The 19313-nt window shown below is 45.0% G+C and overlaps 1 protein-coding gene across 1 annotated transcript in view; it reads left to right on the top strand.

Annotated features, from left to right (window-relative positions):
- Galnt18 (polypeptide N-acetylgalactosaminyltransferase 18) overlaps positions 1 to 19313 on the top strand; it is a 311052-nt gene that overhangs the window by 157142 nt on the left and 134597 nt on the right. Inside the window, 1 exon segment of the mRNA NM_001079884.1 lies at positions 797 to 989. Coding sequence (NP_001073353.1) covers positions 797 to 989 — 193 coding nt within the window.

Here is a 19313-nt window from a genome sequence, read left to right as displayed (position 1 = left end):
TCCTGCCTTCCTCCTCCTTCCCATTGTGAGTTCTCTTGGAGATGTACACTCATCTAAGTGTCTTGTGTGTTATTATATGCAGTCCTCACAGGTCTCAGATCTCTGTGATCTATCTCTCTTTGGAAGAAGACAGGCACTGGTTTAGGGAGGTTGGTGATTACTGTGGCCTCACAGCTGGTTTATGGTGGAACAGAATCTGAATCTCTGACCATACAAATCCCCAAAAGCTAGTCTTCCAGGTAGGAAAACTTGTGGGGACCCCTCCACCCCCAAGCAGCCTTTGAACCTGGAGCCGGCTGCCTTCCTGAATCCACCAGGAGTCCTGAAAGAAGTTTCAAGATGTATGGCAGGTGGCTGTTACCGGTGTCCGAATGTCCCTGTGTGGGTGGGCAGAGAGAGCTGGGGTCTGGATGTAGGTTGGTGCAGGACTGTAGGGGGTGAAGGGCAGGAGTGCAGGCTGGGAAGAGGCAGAGGCCCACTTAGGAGACTGGGCTAATATTCTTGGCAGAGACAAACTGGAAAAGGCTGCAGTTCTGTGATGGAGCCATGGCATGTCAGGCTCACAACCATCAACTTCTTGGCAGCCTCTGCTGGGTCCATTTCTATATCCTTGAATGTGATGCTTATTGGGCAGATGACACCATAGATTCATGGGTGAATAAATCTTTGAGAACCATGAAAATTCCCCTCTCCTCAGTCATTGGGGAAGGCTTGTGTGAGGAAGGGAAAGGGATTGGTAATGGGGTATACAGGGTTAAGCTCTGATCCACTGACTTCTTGTCCCTTCTTTCTCTAGAGGCTCCTGCCAAGCCTGAGGAGGCAGAGGCTGAGCCCTTCACGGACTCCTCCCTGTTTGCACACTGGGGTCAGGAGCTCAGCCCCGAAGGCCGGCGTGTGGCCCTGAAGCAGTTCCAGTACTATGGCTACAACGCCTACCTCAGTGACCGGCTACCCCTCGACCGGCCCCTGCCAGACCTCAGACCCAGTGGGTGAGCAGTCAGCGACCGGGCTCTTGTTTATGTGGACTTGGGTCTTCACGGTGCTGGGAACAGAGTGCAGGCTGGGAGGCTGGTCACAATCGAGAATCCTTTTCCCATCTCAGCCAGGGATTATGCTCGCTCTGGCCTCCATTTCCCCTCTGCAGAATAGGGGGACGGCTTCCTTTCATTAGAGATTTTGGGGATTAATAATCCAAATTATCCCTTAAGGGCACCAGAGCCATCTAGCAGCCCCACTAATCTGTCATTTTAAAGCAATTAGCTCCAACTTTTTTCCTTAAATTAGTTTTTTTTAAAAAAATATATCTGTCTTCCAGGGTGAACAAGTCATTACACCCAGCAGAGAGGTCTGTCTGTCTTGGTCTTTTGTTTTGTTACACAAGGATATTTCTTTAAGGTTCAACCAGAGTCTTTATTATTCATAATTATTAAAACTTGGGCACGTACCACAGTTAGGAAATCTCATTAACTTTTGTGAGCTCCTCACACCATCATTCCCCACTTCCTCCTCATATTTAAATGTTTCTTAAAAATGCAAACCATAGTGAGTTTCTCTTTGGGATTTTCTGAAAAGATTTTGTAGCTGAGCTTAGAATTTATAGCTTCTTAAAGGAACAATTCTCAACCTATGGGTCATGACCCCTTTGGGGGTTAAATGACCTTCCAGAGGGGTGGCCTAAGACCATCGGACAGGTATTTATGTTATGATTCAAAACAGTTGCAAAATTAGTTATGAAATAACAGCAAAAGTAACTTTATGATTGGATGTCACCACAACATGAGGAACTGTGTTAAGAGGCTGAAGCACTAGAAAGGTTGACAACCCCTGCCTAAGAGAGAGGACTTCAACTCAGCTCCATCAACATTCACTGAGCACTGACTGAATACTATATAATCAAGTACAGTTGTCTCTGGCCTGAGAAGATGGCTGAACTATAGTCATCTAAGAACTGGGGACCTATGAAGGGGGAGAAGTGTGTGTGTGTGTGTGTGTGTGTGTGTGTGTGTGTGTGTGTGTGTGTGTGTGCGCGCGCGCGCGCACGCGCACGCGCGCGCGGCCTCACATGCATGCACATGTGTACACAGCAGAATGTATATATGGGTAGATAAGGAGGTCATAAGTCAACCTTAGGTATCATTCCTTGGGTTTTTCCCTCATTATTTTGAAACGGAACATGCCTTGTCTATGGGCTAGGAGGCTAGGGTGACCGGCTAAGAAGCCCAGGAATCCTCCTGCCTCTGTTACGTCAGCTCTGAGGATGCACATGTGCAATGTTCTTGCTGGCTTCAGTATATGAAAGTGGGAGATCAAACATGGATGTTCACATTTATGGCAAACCCCTTCTTGACATCACCATCTCCTCTGCCCTCGTGATCTTATCATGTAATCTACAGCAATGGAGGGAGAGAACATAGACTAAAAAAGCCTGGAGGTGGAGGCCAGCCTCCACAGAGCCTGCCCTCCAGATAGCAAGCTAGGCAAAACCACAGCTCTTTCATGGGGAATGCCCTATGGAGAATAGAAAGAAGGGGGGCAGGGAGAGAGGAACTCCACTCTGAGTTAAGTAAATCAAGGGGCAAGAATGAAGCCTGAGGTTCCAGAGATGGATAACTAGTCCAACTGAACTTTGACCCACATCTGGGTGCCACATCCTGGCTACAATGCAGCCCCCAGCTATGTTTGCTTTGACTCTGTACAGTGCTGCTCAGAACTGACCCAGAGCCCCTCAACCTCTCCTGAGAGAAACCTTGTTCTTGCTGTCCTTTCTGGAGGGATTTGCAGGAAGGGGGAACTCTAGGGGACCCTGGATGGGCAGCATCCTGCTGTTTCTCCAGGACTTCATCACAAGAGAAGGCCCACCACTCTCCACTACACTGTACAGTTTGTGAACCTCACACACCTTCCATGGAGGGTGAGGTCATTTCTCTTGACAGAGAGGTCAAGTCACCAACAGAGGCAGTGAGCGCTGGACTTCTCTCGTCAGAGAGGGCTCTGTGCAGGCGCATTTAGTATGGGAGGTTCCTTTTGCACATGAGTTTGACTGGCTCTCACTCATCCATGGCCAAGACAGACAGTTATTGGTGGACCACTAAGTTCAAGAAGAGCTTAAGGAAAACAAGGCAGCCACAGATTGGTGCTCTCTGTGTAAAGTGTTCAGAAATACATCACACACATTTGTAGGCAATTGTTTGGTGCTGGTTACATGAGATCTGGACTCCTACAACCCATTGCTGAAGGAAGCTTGGTTACTGAGTCTCCACTGAGGAGAGGAGGGAACGGAAGCACAGAGAGACTGCATGAGCTGCCCAAGGTCCTTAGAGCTGAAGTGGGAAGCTGAGTGATAATAGAAATTGACCAGGTAACTGTTGTGCTACACTGTGTAAGGTGGCAATTGTGTCACAGTTGGGGGGCTAGAAGGACTGCCTTCTACCGCACTAAGCATTGGCTGGCCAGTTTTAGAGAGGGCAAAGTCTGCATCTATATTTTGGGAAAACTGAGTAAACAGCATTACCAATGCTCACAACCATTGCCTACAGCATCTGCCTCCAAAGAGACTTCCCATGTGGTATGCTTCCCTGGTCTATGCATTGCTTCTGGCTGGTCTCTGGGGGATAAAAGGTGTATTCCAACCCTTGCCTGTTCCATTCATCTGCCTGTTCTCAGAACAAAGTACAATCAAAATGAAAAAGAGTCCATTCAGGTGGTCCTTGGGTTTCATGAATTTCTTCATTCAATGAACATTTATTGAACATGGAGTTTCTATTAGACACTAGTAAAACAGAAGACAGGCCAAGCTCCTGGAGCATTCTGAAGTGGGAGTCCAGACAAGAGGCAGTACAGGGCCAAGTGGGTTGCTGGAGAACTTGCTGAGGATGTCCTAGTGCCCTTAGGGAAGAACCATTCTGATGGCTTCTTGGATAGCCCATGTAAGCCTTGCCTTATTTGACCTCTGAGGCAAGAAGGTAGCCTGGCAGGTGACAACTGCAGGAGACTCCCTTCACTACCTCTGATGCCTCCTGGAAGGAAGGAAAGACAAAAGACAGAAATGATAGAAGCTTCCTCCACCTCCCCTGTCAAGAGACACTTTCTCTTCCAATAGTCTCGGGGAAATCAAACTACATCAGACTCTTAAGGAACATAGCAGGCCAATGGGCCACTAAAGGAGACAGCACACTACTAAAGGGCACCATGTGTGAGGCTTGAGGTCTGGACAGTGGCTTCCTTGCTCCTTTTCTGGGTTGAAAAAAGCTGGTGGCTCAGGAGGGAAGACACCTCATTTCTGTTTAGCTGGTCCTCATTGGCACTGACCAGATGTGAGGTCTTCAATATGGCCTCTATCCTGTCTCTAATGTCTAAATTCTTCATTTTTTGCCACTGAACCCCAAAATAAGCTGGGACAAATCCAGAAAGAAAAGCAAACCAGAGGCACACATATATATCAATCAGCCTGCACATTGGATGTCTCTGTGACCGATTGTATCAACGTGTCAATAAACTGAAGCTGAGAAGAGATTGGGGAATCCTTTGTTCCTGAGGAAGAAGAAGACAGGGAAGGTCACTGAAAAGATGGGTATGGCAGTGGTTGGGAAGGAGAGCCATGAAGAGTTAAGGCAATGGCCACTTGAGGACAGTGAGGACAGGCGGGATCCCAGTGACAGCAGGTAAGGTGCTAGCACATCCCTGGCCTTGCCTCCCTGTGCTGCCGGAACAGACTGCATTCCTTCCTCACTCTCTTCTGTTATTTCCAAACAGTGGCCATAGAGCAGTCTCAGGGCAAGTGCCTGCCCTAAGGGGTGCTGCGGATGTGAGCAAAAGGCTTCCAGCACCAAGCCTGCCAGTTGCCAAGGCAACCAATCCTATGGCCTGCCTCCAAGGTAGCTCAGGGCAGAGCACTGGGCAGTGGCTACTTCCTGAGTTTTGCTGGCGGATCCTCAGACACTTGAGTCCTTTCTCTCCAGTGCCCTCTGAGGTCTATGTACCTCCCTCCCAGGAAGTAGGATATACTGACTTTGGGTTGACAGATGTTAGACCCTGGGTTGGAGCATTAGAGGTTGGTCTTTAGAGGGTGGGACAATTTTGTACAACTCTCAATGAAAGCAACTGAGATAGATTCACATCGGAACGTCAGAGCCCAAGTCCAGAGCAAGGAAGAATAGGGATGGAATGGATTGATAGCAGAGAAGGAGTCAAGCAGTAAGACCCCGGGGAGCACGCAATGATCCTAAGGGAGGAGGGGACTCCGAGTTGGAAACTGGGGTATGACATCTGGACAGTAGGGCAGCATTGTTGGTGTTGTGGCCCCTGAGCTGATGGACTGCAGCTAGCACCTGTGCTGTGTCCTGGACCATATGTATGCTCTCTCTACAGCTTGATTCCCATGACCCTTTTAGGCAGTTGTTATCATTTCATTTCATGGGGGAGAATACTAAACCTTACAAGGCTAAGAAATCTGTTTGGGTTAGGGAAAGACTAACTTGATAAAGTGCATGAGGACTTGAGTCCGATCCCCAGAAATAACATCAAAAACCTGCTATGCTGGTGTGTGTTTGCAGTCATAGCACTGGAGAGACAGGCGGATCTTGAGGCTTGCTGGCCAGCCAGCCTGGACTACTTGGTGAATTCCATGTAGAAGAAGTGAGAGACCCTGTGTTACTTTTAACAGGTAACTTGACCCAACCCAGAATTACCTGGGAAGAGAGTTTCACTTGAGGAATTATGTAGAACAAGTTGGTCCATGGGGAATCTTTCTTGATTGTTAATTGATGAAGGAAGACACATCAAGTAGCAAGTCCACTGTGGCCAGCTCTATTCATTAATGAACAGAGTCCTAAACTGTATGAGACAGGAGAAGGCAAGATGAAAGCAAACGAAGAAATGTGTGATTATTCTCTAGTCACTCTTGACTGGGCATGCGATGTGATGGGCTGCTTGCATTTCTGCCTTGACTTCCCTGAAACAATGATCCGTAACTTGAAATCATGAGCTAAGTAAACCCTTTTCCTTCTCCTAGGTTGCTTATCATCAGTACACTTTGTATCACAGCAACAGAAATGCAATTAGGATAGATTGTCTCACAAAACCAAGGTTAACAGGGATGGAATTTTCCCCTACTCCAATGACCTCTGATCTCCATGTACATGTGTATACATGGGTATCAGTATACACTCACACACACACACACACACACACACACACACACACAAACATGTGCACATGCACACATACACAAAGGACCCTGCTCAAGTCTATTCAGGTACTCTGTGGCAGAGGTAGTATCTTTATGGGTTCTCAGGACTTCAGGACATGACCTCATCCTTACTCCTACCCTGTCCAAGGGAGCTTCTCTGACTCAGGATCTTGGCTCTGGAGAAGCAGAGGTCTGTGAAATATAAGTGCAGCAAGAAGCAGCCACAGTACAGGAGATGAAATAAAGACTCTTTGTAAAGATTGTGCTGCCCATGTTGGAAATGTTCACGGGACAAATATGACTGGAAAGATGGCTCCCTAACTGAAGCACTCTGGGAACATACTTCTGTCTCTTCACAATGTTAAGCTCATTGTGGGCCAAGAGTGTGATTAGTTGGTCTTGAAGAAGCAGTAGTCTCAAGCTAAATGTAGTGTGATACAATAGGAAGGGGGCAATGTTGTCCTCCTTTGCTTTTGGGCCCTATCTGCAGAAATAGATTGTAAGGGACATAGGTGCCACTCTGGGGGAGACACTGTACTACATGACTGGTAATGCTTCTGTATAGTTTATAGATTAGCAGCTAGACCTGCTCCTTTGGACTCCAAAGCCAGTTGAGTTGAACTCCAGTAAGTTCCAGTAGCCTCTCTGTTTTTATTTTCAGATAGGAATCTGCCCATTTTGAGAGAGCAAGACAAAGATTGAAATATATCTGGGGTCTGGAGCACATTTCCAGGCATGCAGTTGCTCTTGTTGTCTGAGCTTGTAATTTATGAGTTGACTTATAGGGAAAGGCAAAGAAAAAGCATGATCTTAACTTGGCCACCTGGTGGACCATGTGGACAGTGGGACATGGGGTGAAGAAATGTTCTGGAAGCATATGAGAACAGGTCTGGATAGGCACTCTGGAAAACATCCCACTGCAGTCCCTAGGAAAGACTTGTTCCACATCCCCGGAGACCAGAAGATAAAAGGTTGAGCCCAAGCTGGACTTGGCTGGGCAGCAAAGAGGTCTTATTGTCCGTGGCATCTGGCCTTCCCTGACAGACCTAGGGACCCTGCCATACTTCGTAGTTCCAGGGATCTTACTTTTCCCACAGATTTGGTGGTGCCCCTTCTGCTTCAGCAAATCTATGTGATACCTTTTCTGCTATCTCCAAAAGATCTAGGTGAATCTGTCCCCTGTCCCTGAAGATGTAGAAGACCCACTTTGTCCTGCCACAGCAGATCTAGAAGACATCCTCTCCTCTCCCTGGAAGAATGAGGGGGTCCACTTTACCTTATCCAGGTAGATTTAGAAAACCTTCATTCCCTACTCTCAGTGGATCTAAAGTTCCCATTTTCTCCTGCCCTGGCATTCCTGCTCTGACTTATATTCCTTGGCCCTAGTTACCCACAGGCCTGCTCACCCACAGACCTACCAATCAGAGCCACCTAATGTAACTTTCCACTAGAGCCTGCTGACTTTTGATGTCTGAGCAACTGTACACTTAAGACCCATATTCTCCAGATCCTCTATTCTCCAGATCACTCAGATACTCGGGGAACAATCAAGCTTCCTTCTGCCCTGGTAATGTTTACACCAAAACTGATGGCTCTTTTGTTTATCTCCTCTTATCTGCCTGGCAGATCCTTTGTCTACATTGATAAAATCACCAGAAAGGATGTTCATTACACTTCTGCCTCTGGGAGAAGCCGAGTGTTGATGATCGTGTGTGCTCAGCAGCTCACTCCATAGCAGTTCCTAAGCTCCATTCTGTCTATAGACTAGGCCTGGACCATTCCTCTCACTGTACCGATGGCTGAAACTCCAGGGTTTCAGATGCCATTGTCTTGTTCACATCTGGACCAGTCTCTGAAAGCCTGTTTATGCTAAGTACCCTGCAATGGTACTCTCGTTGCATGATGGAATTTTGTTACCGTTGAGCAGGAAGGATTATGCAAGTTGACTCCAGTCTGTCTTGTCTTGATGGTGTTCACACCGTACAACACTCATAGCCAGATATAGTCTCTTGTTCATGAATTTTGAGTTTTCCTTCAGGAGTCTGTTGCCAGTCACTGTGCTTTCTGAGAATTGCCCTACTGCACACTGAGCCAGGTGCTGTGAATTCCCAGTGTGCAGTTAAGTCCTGACTTTGTGTGGCTTACCTCCGAGAATGTGCCACAGTCACATAGAGATATGCATTGCAGTAGCATCCTGTGGCATGAAAGCAAACAAACAAACAGCAACAATAAATGAAAACAAAATCTAAGGTATCATGGGATCGAAATGAGGGCATCATGGGATTGGAATGATTTCAACCAGGAAATTCTGGGCAGAGATGGAGGATGGGGGTGGTTTCTTTGTAGGTGCTGAAGACACACCCTTTTATGTGTAGAAGCCAACAAAAGGCTGTGGATGTGGGGATACCCAGATAGCTCCAGGATGCAACCTCTTTTTTCCATTTCTCTACATCTCTACTACTGATTCATCTCCACAACAGCAGTCACTGTCAATGTTTTGCATCCTGCCCTGGGCTTATGTTGCTGCTTCCTTAGAGTATTCACATTCAAGGTTCCCACAAGAAAACCCACCATTGGCTTCCTGGCTCTTCAATATCATCGAATCTGACTAGGTACTCCAATTGTATAGTTATTAACATTTCCTCCAAATTGAAACCTTCCCTTCTGGATGGAGGTGAGAAGCTCTCCCAACTCACTAAAGCTGCAAGAGTCACAAGTCTCCTCCCCAAGGTCAGATGAGCAGAGGACACTTCACAGGGACGGACTTTCTTTGGTAATGCTGCCTGAAAGTTGTCCTCACCCATGCTGGAATGGCCTTTTGGCCACTCAGTTGCCTTTGAGTCACCCACACTCATGCAAGCCCCAATAAACTCTGGTTCACTGAGATAGACTGGAGCAGAATTGTTACCATGGTCTGTTGTTGGTGCCCTATGTTGTTTATGTTCTCCTGGGAAAAGTCATAAAATAGGTCCCAGCATGATTGCCTTATAGATCTAAATTAGGCCTAGTGATTACTATGTGGGGCTTAGGAATCAGCCACTGCTCCCCTCAGTTATAGACCAAATGATAATGTGGAAGGGAGAGCAGAAGACACTGTGACCTTTATACAAACGTACCTGGGACTGCTTATCTTAAAGGCAATAATGTAACTGGGAGATAATCTCAAGCCTCCATGCTCGGAAATCTTTAAGACACTGCCCCGTACCTTCCAGCCACACATAACATTCCCTCTTTAGTTCTAATGCAGAATTGGCAGCTTAGGAACAAGGCTTCCTAGCCGGCTTTCATGCTATCAGCAACACAACACCACTGTCTCCCTGGACACACTTCTAGAGGCACAGTAAGGAAGGTAGGCATCTTCATGGGGCAGGGCTTAGCAGTCAGAGGACCCTAGGCTTAATCAAGCCCTGGAGGATAATTTCCCACCTCAACTGCGTTTCCTTCATCTGCTTTGGGGATAAAGATACTGACTGGTACTGATAACTGTTGGGTAGAAAAGAACAAAAGCATGCCTTATGGCACGAAGCAAATGCTCATTACTGCTGTTACATCCAGGGATTCTCTGTAGAGTTTGGGGAGACGTGGTGAAAAATGTGGGAATTTCTAAGCTCTGAAGGTTGCAGCGATGTGTATGCCAGCCAGAGGGAGGGACAGTCTCGACTTTTCTTCTGTCAGTGAGAATCCTCACATTACCTCATCCTTGGGTCTCCTTGAGTCCAATCTCCTGGGAGCTAAGAGATGTGAGTGTCAATATGATCTGCAAATGCTAAAAGCTAGAAGTATGCCAAAGTGAGGTTACAGAAACACCACAGATGCTATGTGGGTACACGGAGATTAGTGGTTGGTGTAAGGGCATCAGTACTCTCTAGGACCGATAGTAGTCATGGAGAGCCAACAGGTGTCTTGAGGGCTATGAGGCTTCCTGGGTTCATGTTCCGGGTAGCTAACAACTGATATCAACAGCATTGTCTGATCATAACTTAGAATGGATGATCTCTGGGAGAAGTTTGGGAAGAGTGGCCAGGACAACCTCCCACAGGGAGTACTCACTCCAGTGTCATCTTCTCAGGTAGGACCCTTTGTTGCACTCCCAGAACTCTGGCACAGAAGTCCTGCCGCAAAGTTCATTGTCAGTCTCCTTTGAGCTCATTCTGAAAATGGCGTGCTCCATCCTCCTTCCTGACAGCTCAAACTGGCCCATGAATCATCTTATGGGCAATGTTCTTGTCCATTTGCTGAGATCAAAGAAAGGGCCGAGGCTGCCAATCCAACATGGGATTTCCCAGTTGTAGGACACAAGGACTGATTTCCTCATCTGCTGTCCAAGAGCTGGACATGGTCTCATACAGTGGTCTACTGCTTCTATTCCTCTCATAGATAACGACACCAAAATTCTTGGTAGAAATTTGTCTCGGGATGACTCAAAACAATCTGGGTATAAATCTTCAGAGAAGCTCCCTAAGTTGTCTTGTCTCTTGTCCCTGTGTCTCTTTTTGTGTGCAGAGATCAATAGAGTGGAGTTTATCAGGACCATCAATTCAGCTTATTAGACAGTCCCAACACTCCTCCTCCACTACACCTTGTTTTCATCTCTAGTGGGGACAGCTTGACATTGAGCAAGAGTGAAAATCAAAAGGCAACTTTTATGGCTTAATTTTACAGGGGAAAGTATCTCTTCCAAAGAAAAGTCAAGGTGTTACACAGTTAAGTGTCCTTTAAAAAGGACAAGTAGTGACATTCATGTGGTGTCTTTGCATTACAATCCTCATGCCCTTCACCACAGAAGCAAATGGGGCAGGGGAACAGAGACTGCTATCAGGGTGGTTGGGAGGATGGCTCTGAGCTATAATTTGTGTGTAACCCATGCTCTCAAAGGTTCATGTGTTGAAGGTTTAATGACCAGCTCCTGGTGCTATTAGAAAGTAGTAAAGCTCTCAGGGTAGGACCTAGCAGAAGGAAGTTAGGTTATTGGTACAGACTCCTGCCTTAGGGCTTTATTGCTGTGAAGAGACATTGTGACCAAGGCGACTCTTATAAAGGACAGCATTTAATTGGGCCTGGCTTACAGTTTCAGAGGATCAGCCCATTATTATTATAGCAGGAAACATGGCAGCATGCAGACAGAGGAGCCAAGAGTCCTTTCTAGATCTTGATCTGTAGGCAGTCAGGAGTAGGTTCTCTTCCACATTGGATGGAGGCTAGTATAAAAGCCTCAATGTCCATCCCCACAGTGATATACATCCTCTAACAAGGCCACACCTCCTCCAATAATGCCACACCTCTTAATAGTGCCACTTCCCATGGGTCAAGCATATTTAAACCACACTTCTTGTCAACCATGAGACTCCTCTCTGAACACTGCTGTGAAGGAACAGGGATAAATGACTAAATTCTGAACTCTTAGAACCATGAAGCAAAATATACCTTTTCTCTCTTCCCCTTGACATCCTGCATGTGTTTGGAACAGCAGTGGTGAGCTGATTAACCCTCTGGGTAAATACCCTACCTGATAAGATGTGGAGCAGAGGATATGGTGACATCATTCTAGAGGACTCAGGTGCTAAATGAACTTTATTACTTTTACATACCTGTGACCAAGCTACCTAACAAAAATTACCCAGGAGAATTGGGGGTTTGTTTGGACTTCTTATTTCACAGGATTCAGCCCATAGTCAGGGCAACTGGAGTATGGGGAGGAAGCCACATTCATTTCATGACAGACAGGAAGCAGAGCATGAAGAAGGCATTGAGGATTAAGTTTAGCTTTGAAAGTCAGTGCTCTGCCAACTGGGGACCAAGCATTCAACAGATGAACTTGTGAGGGGGCGTTTCAGTCAAACCATAAGACTCGATCATCTCAGCAGTGTGCACATGAGAGCAAAGTCTACAGGGTGACTGCTGGGCTCACAAGAGAAGTCAGCTGGAGTCTAGGGCAGGCACCCAGAACTTAAATCCACTTGGTCCAGTCAGGCAACAGTGTGGATCCTACATAAGGAACTTGCATCATGGAGGGACTTAATACATTGGTCCAATTAGAGTACAGAATGGCCCAAACTGTACAAATGATCTGGTTCTGACAGGGACTGAGCCAGTGGAAGGCCAATCAGGTCATCTCATCCTCTTATCTTACATCATCTTTCTCTGTGATATTTCTTAGAAGTGTGTTTCTATTGCAGAGTCCCAGCAGCAGCCAGCTGTTCCTAGTCTGTCAGCCTGAAATGCCACTGAGGGCTGTGACCAGCAGATATAAGGATATATTTTGACTGATGCATTCTTTCTTTCTTGTCTCTTTCTGTTTCCTCCCCTCAGCAATGTAAGCTCTGCTTCGATATTGAGTAGAGAGACTGGAACCATGACTACATGCATGTGAGGTGGGGAGTGGGTTGGGGACAATTGGGAAGGAAACATTATCCACAAATCAGCAGACTGCATATTCATTGCCAGGCACTGCGCTGGGCAATGGTATGAGGCTGTGAGCAAGACCATACTCAGCTATCAGGGAACTCATGACTCAGGGGCAGAGTGGCCAGACAGCCTAGCCTGTGTGAAACAGTCATTGTTCTAAAGTTGAGAAAATTCCAGGCAAACCACCTGTCCTTAATTGCTATAGTGGTGAGGGATATCCTTGGAATGGTTGGTGGTGACAAGGCATTGCTTAGGAAGGAGGCAAAGTATGCAGATCATTTCTTCAGTCAAGTGTCTTCGGTTCAGTGCATGAGGAAAGGGCCTCAAGTTTGCTCAGCAAAAGACCTCTGGGCAATCTGTCCTTCTATGTGAAGAAGAGAGAGAGAGAGAGAGAGAGAGAGAGAGAGAGAGAGAGAGAGAGAGAGAGGAGTGGCTTGTCTAAGATCATGGTAGGCTAGGCTGATTAGCATGCCCAGGTGCCTCCACCCCTGTCAACTTACCTGTCATCTACACCCTCTTTCATGTAGGTGTGGAAAGCCTAAAGGGAGGGAGAAGTTACCACGTGTTGTGAGAGACACACATGATCAGGTTCCCAATAAAAAAAAAAGGGAAAAGAAGTCTTTGACGAGATTAGGAAATTTGATGGAACAATTTAATGGAGGCTATGAGGAACTGGGGCATAAATGCAGGGAAAGGAAATACAGGCAAACGAGAGCCTGCAGGCGGAGGGAGGGCCTGGCAACCAAGAGATCCGTGTTGTGCAGATAAGGTGTAAGCTAAGCATGCCTATGCACTCTGTTTGATCCCCCAAACACTGACCAACTACCATGTGCCAATTGTTGAAGATGGCATGGTAGCAAACCATCCTTGCTCTCACAGAGCAATATTCATAGGCACTCAGGGAGACAAGTGTGGATATGACATGATATATCAGGGGTTCTGTAATGTACATGAGTCTCCCTAGAAAAACCTTGGGTTTGAAAGTCTTTCTTATGAAAATGGTGATCAACAGGCTTTAGGTGTAAATGAACCATAACGATTTGATTATGGTTGGAGAATGACCACCAGGAGACTGGCTTACAGAGACCCACTATTGCTTTCTCAGGGGTAAGTTAAATGAGTCTTCTTGAAAGGAGTCTAGGTAGCCATGAACAGAAATAAGGAAAGAGCCTGGGGGAAAGCGATTAGCTCTGTCTCTGAAAAATGGCAGGTGGGTACAGGGGTCTAGGGCCACAGTCTCATTTACCAGGGAGGACAGTGAACTTGAACAATACAAAGACCCCACTGGGATCTGTCCACTGTACTTGAAAAAATAACAATGTGTGTTTGACTGTGTGTATGGCATTACTTTTGTTTAAGCTCTCTCTCTTCCTCTCTCTCTCTCTCTCTCTCTCTCTCTCTCTCTCTCTCTGTGTGTGTGTGTGTGTGTGTGTGCGTGCGTGCATGTATGTGTGCTACATCTATTGAAGTGCCTGAAGAAACCAGAATATGACATGGATTCTGCCTGCTGTAGACTCTGAGACTCAAACTCAGGACCTTCAGAAGAGCAGCACTGCTGAGCCATCTCTCCAGGCCTTTGTGACACTGCTTTTAATATGAACTTAGCAAACAATACCTATGTTAGTATTCTCCTGTTTCCCTGCCCAGGGAAGGCCCAGCTGTCTGGTCTTGGTTATCCATCGTAAATAAGTTCTAGCCAACAGAACCACTTGGCTGTCTTCCACAAACTTTCTCAGTGTTGGTGCTGAAATTACGTTCACTGTAGGGAAAGAGGAGAGTATCCTTGGGAAGGGTCTGTGAGATGAAGAAATGTCTTCCCTTCTCTGTGGCTAGGCAGGCTGCTTCTCTCCTCTCCAGCCACAGCCCTGTCTCCTGGGCCCTGTGAGAGCTCCGCAGGACCAACTCTTACACCATGTTTAAGAGCCTAATCAAATCTCCCTTTTCTTTTTTTTTTTCACATTTTTTTTATTAACTTGAGTATTTCTTATATACATTTCAAGTGTTATTCCCTTTCCCGGTTTCCGGACAAACATCCCCCTCCCCCCTCCCCTTCCTTATGGGTGTTCCCCTCCCAACCCTCCCCCCATTGCCGCCCTCCCCCCATAGTCTAGTTCACTGGGGGTTCAGTCTTAGCAGGACCCAGGGCTTCCCCTTCCACTGGTGCTCTTACTAGGATATTCATTGCTACCTATGGGGTCAGAGTCCAGGGTCAGTCCATGTATAGTCTTTAGGTAGTGGCTTAGTCCCTGGAAGCTCTGGTTGCTTGACATTGTTGTACTTTTGGGGTCTCGAGCCCCTTCAAGCTGTTCCAGTTCTTTCTCTGATTCCTTCAACGGGGGACCTATTCTCAGTTCAGTGGTTTGCTGCTGGCATTCGCCTCTGTATTTGCTGTATTCTGGCTGTGTCTCTCAGGAGCGATCTACATCCGGCCCCTGTCGGTCTGCACTTCTTTGCTTCATCCATCTTGTCTAATTGGGTGGCTGTATATGTATGGGCCACATGTGGGGCAGGCTCTGAATGGGTGTTCCTTTAGTCTCTGTTTTAATCTTTGCCTCTCCCTTCCCTGCCAAGGGTATTCTTTTTCCTCATTTAAAGAAGGAGTGAAGCATTCACATTTTGATCATCCGTCTTGAGTTTCGTTTGTTCTAGGGATCTAGGGTAATTCAAGCATTTGGGCTAATAGCCACTTATCAATGAGTGCATACCATGTATGTCTTTCTGTGATTGGGTTAGCTCACTCAGGATGATATTTTCCAGTTCCAACCATTTGCCTACGAATTTCATAAACTCGTTGTTTTTGATAGCTGAGTAATATTCCATTGTGTAGATGTACCACATTTTCTGTATCCATTCCTCTGTTGAAGGGGATCTGGGTTCTTTCCAGTTTCTGGCTATTATAAATAAGGCTGCGATGAACATAGTGGAGCACGTGTCTCTTTTATATGTTGAGGCATCTTTTGGGTATATGCCCAAGAGAGGTATAGCTGGATCCTCAGGCAGTTCAATGTCCAATTTTCTGAGGAACCTCCAGACTGATTTCCAGAATGGTTTTACCAGTCTGCAATCCCACCAACAATGGAGGAGTGTTCCTCTTTCTCCACATCCTCGCCAGCATCTGCTGTCACCTGAGTTTTTGATCTTAGTCATTCTCACTGGTGTGAGGTGAAATCTCAGGGTTGTTTTGATTTGCATTTCCCTTATGACTAAAGATGTTGAACATTTCTTTAGGTGTTTCTCAGCCATTCGGCATTCCTCAGCTGTGAATTCTTTGTTTAGCTCTGAACCCCATTTTTTAATAGGGTTATTTGTTTCCCTGCGGTCTAACTTCTTGAGTTCTTTGTATATTTTGGATATAAGGCCTCTATCTGTTGTAGGATTGGTAAAGATCTTTTCCCAATCTGTTGGTTGCCGTTTTGTCCTAACCACAGTGTCCTTTGCCTTACAGAAGCTTTGCAGTTTTATGAGATCCCATTTGTCGATTCTTGATCTTAGAGCGTAAGCCATTGGTGTTTTGTTCAGGAAATTTTTTCCAGTGCCCATGTGTTCCAGATGCTTCCCTAGTTTTTCTTCTATTAGTTTGAGTGTGTCTGGTTTGATGTGGACGTCCTTGATCCACTTGGAATTAAGCTTTGTACAGGGTGATAAGGATGGATCGATCTGCATTCTTCTACATGTTGCCCTCCAGTTGAACCAGCACCATTTGCTGAAAATGCTATCTTTTTTCCATTGGATGGTTTTGGCTCCTTTGTCAAAAATCAAGTGATCATAGGTGTGTGGGTTCATTTCTGGGTCTTCAATTCTATTCCATTGGTCTATCTGTCTGTCTCTGTACCAATACCATGCAGTTTTTATCACTATTGCTCTGTAATACTGCTTGAGTTCAGGGATAGTGATTCCCCCTGAAGTCCTTTTATTGTTGAGGATAGCTTTAGCTATCCTGGGTTTTTTGTTATTCCAGATGAATTTGCAAATTGTTCTGTCTAACTCTTTGAAGAATTGGATTGGTATTTTGATGGGGATTGCATTGAATCTGTAGATCGCTTTTGGTAGAATGGCCATTTTTACTATATTAATCCTGCCAATCCATGAGCATGGGAGATCTTTCCATCGTCTGAGGTCTTCTTCAATTTCTTTCCTCAGTGTCTTGAAGTTCTTATTGTACAGATCTTTTACTTGCTTGGTTAAAGTCACACCGAGGTACTTTATATTATTTGGGTCTATTATGAAGGGTGTCGTTTCCCTAATTTCTTTCTCGGCTTGTTTCTCTTTTGTATAGAGGAAGGCAACTGATTTATTTGAGCTAATTTTATACCCAGCCGCTTTGCTGAAGTTGTTTATCAGCTTTAGTAGTTCTCTGGTGGAACTTTTGGGATCACTTAAATATACTATCATGTCGTCTGCAAATAGTGATATTTTGACCTCTTCTTTTCCGATCTGTATCCCCTTGATCTCCTTTTGTTGTCTGATTGCTCTGGCTAGAACTTCAAGAACTATATTGAATAAGTAGGGAGAGAGTGGGCAGCCTTGTCTAGTCCCTGATTTTAGTGGGATTGCTTCAAGTTTCTCTCCATTTAGTTTAATGTTAGCAACTGGTTTGCTGTATATGGCTTTTACTATGTTTAGGTATGGGCCTTGAATTCCTATTCTTTCCAGGACTTTTATCATGAAGGGGTGTTGAATTTTGTCAAATGCTTTCTCAGCATCTAATGAAATGATCATGTGGTTCTGTTCTTTCAGTTTGTTTATATGATGGATCACGTTGATGGTTTTCTGTATATTAAACCATCCCTGCATGCCTGGGATGAAGCCTACTTGATCATGGTGGATGATTGTTTTGATGTGCTCTTGAATTCGGTTTGCCAGAATTTTATTGAGTATTTTTGCGTCGATATTCATAAGGGAAATTGGTCTGAAGTTCTCTTTCTTTGTTGGGTCTTTGTGTGGTTTAGGTATAAGAGTAATTGTGGCTTCGTAGAAGGAATTCGGTAGGGCTCCATCTGTTTCAATTTTGTGGAATAGTTTGGATAATGTTGGTATGAGGTCTTCTATGAAGGTTTGATAGAGTTCTGCACTAAACCCGTCTGGACCTGGGCTCTTTTTGGTTGGGAGACCTTTAATGACTGCTTCTATTTCCTTAGGAGTTATGGGGTTGTTTAACTGGTTTATCTGTTCCTGATTTAACTTCGATACCTGGTATCTGACTAGGAAATTGTCCATTTCCTGAAGATTTTCAAGTTTTGTTGAATATAGGTTTTTATAGTAAGATCTGATGATTTTTTGAATTTCCTCTGAATCTGTAGTTATGTCTCCCTTTTCATTTCTGATTTTGTTAATTTGGACGCACTCTCTGTGTCCTCTCGTTAGTCTGGCTAAGGGTTTATCTATCTTGTTGATTTTTCTCAAAGAACCAACTTTTGGTTCTGTTGATTCTTTCTATGGTCCTTTTTGTTTCTACTTGGTTGATTTCAGCTCTGAGTTTGATTATTTCCTGCCTTCTACTCCTCCTGGGTGTATTTGCTTCTTTTTGTTCTAGAGCTTTTAGGTGTGCTGTCAAGCTGCTGACATATGCTCTTTCCTGTTTCTTTCTGCAGGCACTCAGCGCTATGAGTTTTCCTCTTAGCACAGCTTTCATTGTGTCCCATAAGTTTGGGTATGTTGTACCTTCATTTTCATTAAATTCTAAAAAGTTTTTAATTTCTTTCTTTATTTCTTCCTTGACCAGGTTATCATTGAGTAGAGCATTGTTCAATTTCCACGTATATGTGGGCATTCTTCCCTTATTGTTATTGAAGACCAGTTTTAGGCCGTGGTGGTCCGATAGCACGCATGGGATTATTTCTATCTTTCTGTACCTGTTGAGGCCCGTTTTTTGACCAATTATATGGTCAATTTTGGAGAAAGTACCATGAGGAGCTGAGAAGAAGGTATATCCTTTTGCTTTAGGATAGAATGTTCTATAAATATCCGTTAAGTCCATTTGGCTCTTGACTTCTCTTAGTCTCTCTACATCTCTGTTTAATTTCTGTTTCCATGATCTGTCCATTGATGAGAGTGGGGTGTTGAAATCTCCCACGATTATTGTGTGAGGTGCAATGTGTGTTTTGAGCTTTAGTAAGGTTTCTTTTACATATGTAGGTGCCCTTGTATTTGGGGCATAGATATTTAGGATTGAGACTTCATCTTGGTGGATTTTTCCTTTGATGAATATGAAGTGTCCTTCCTTATCTTTTTTGATGACTTTTAGTTGGAAATTGATTTTATTTGATATTAGAATGGCTACTCCAGCTTGCTTCTTCTGACCATTTAATTGGAAAGTTGTTTTCCAGCCTTTCACTCTGAGGTAGTGTCTGTCTTTGTCTCTGAGGTGTGTTTCCTGTAGGCAGCAGAATGCAGGGTCCTCGTTGCGTATCCAGTTTGTTAATCTATGTCTTTTTATTGGGGAGTTGAGGCCATTGATATTGAGAGATATTAAGGAATAGTGATTATTGCTTCCCGTTATATTCATATTTGGAAGTGAGGTTATGTTTGTGTGCTTTCATTCTCTTTGTTTTGTTGCCAAGACGATTAGTTTCTTGCTTCTTTTAGGGTATAGCTTGCCTCCTTATGTTGGGCTTTACCATTTATTATCCTTTGTAGTGCTGCATTTGTAGAAAGATATTGTGTAAATTTGGTTTTGTCATGGAATATCTTGGTTTCTCCATCAATGTTAATTGAGAGTTTT

Source organism: Rattus norvegicus, chromosome 1 (genome assembly GCF_036323735.1).
Source record: "Rattus norvegicus strain BN/NHsdMcwi chromosome 1, GRCr8, whole genome shotgun sequence".
Lineage (NCBI taxonomy): Eukaryota > Metazoa > Chordata > Mammalia > Rodentia > Muridae > Rattus > Rattus norvegicus.
Note: the sequence above shows the minus strand (reverse complement) of the source record. Positions and strands in the feature narration are given on the sequence as shown.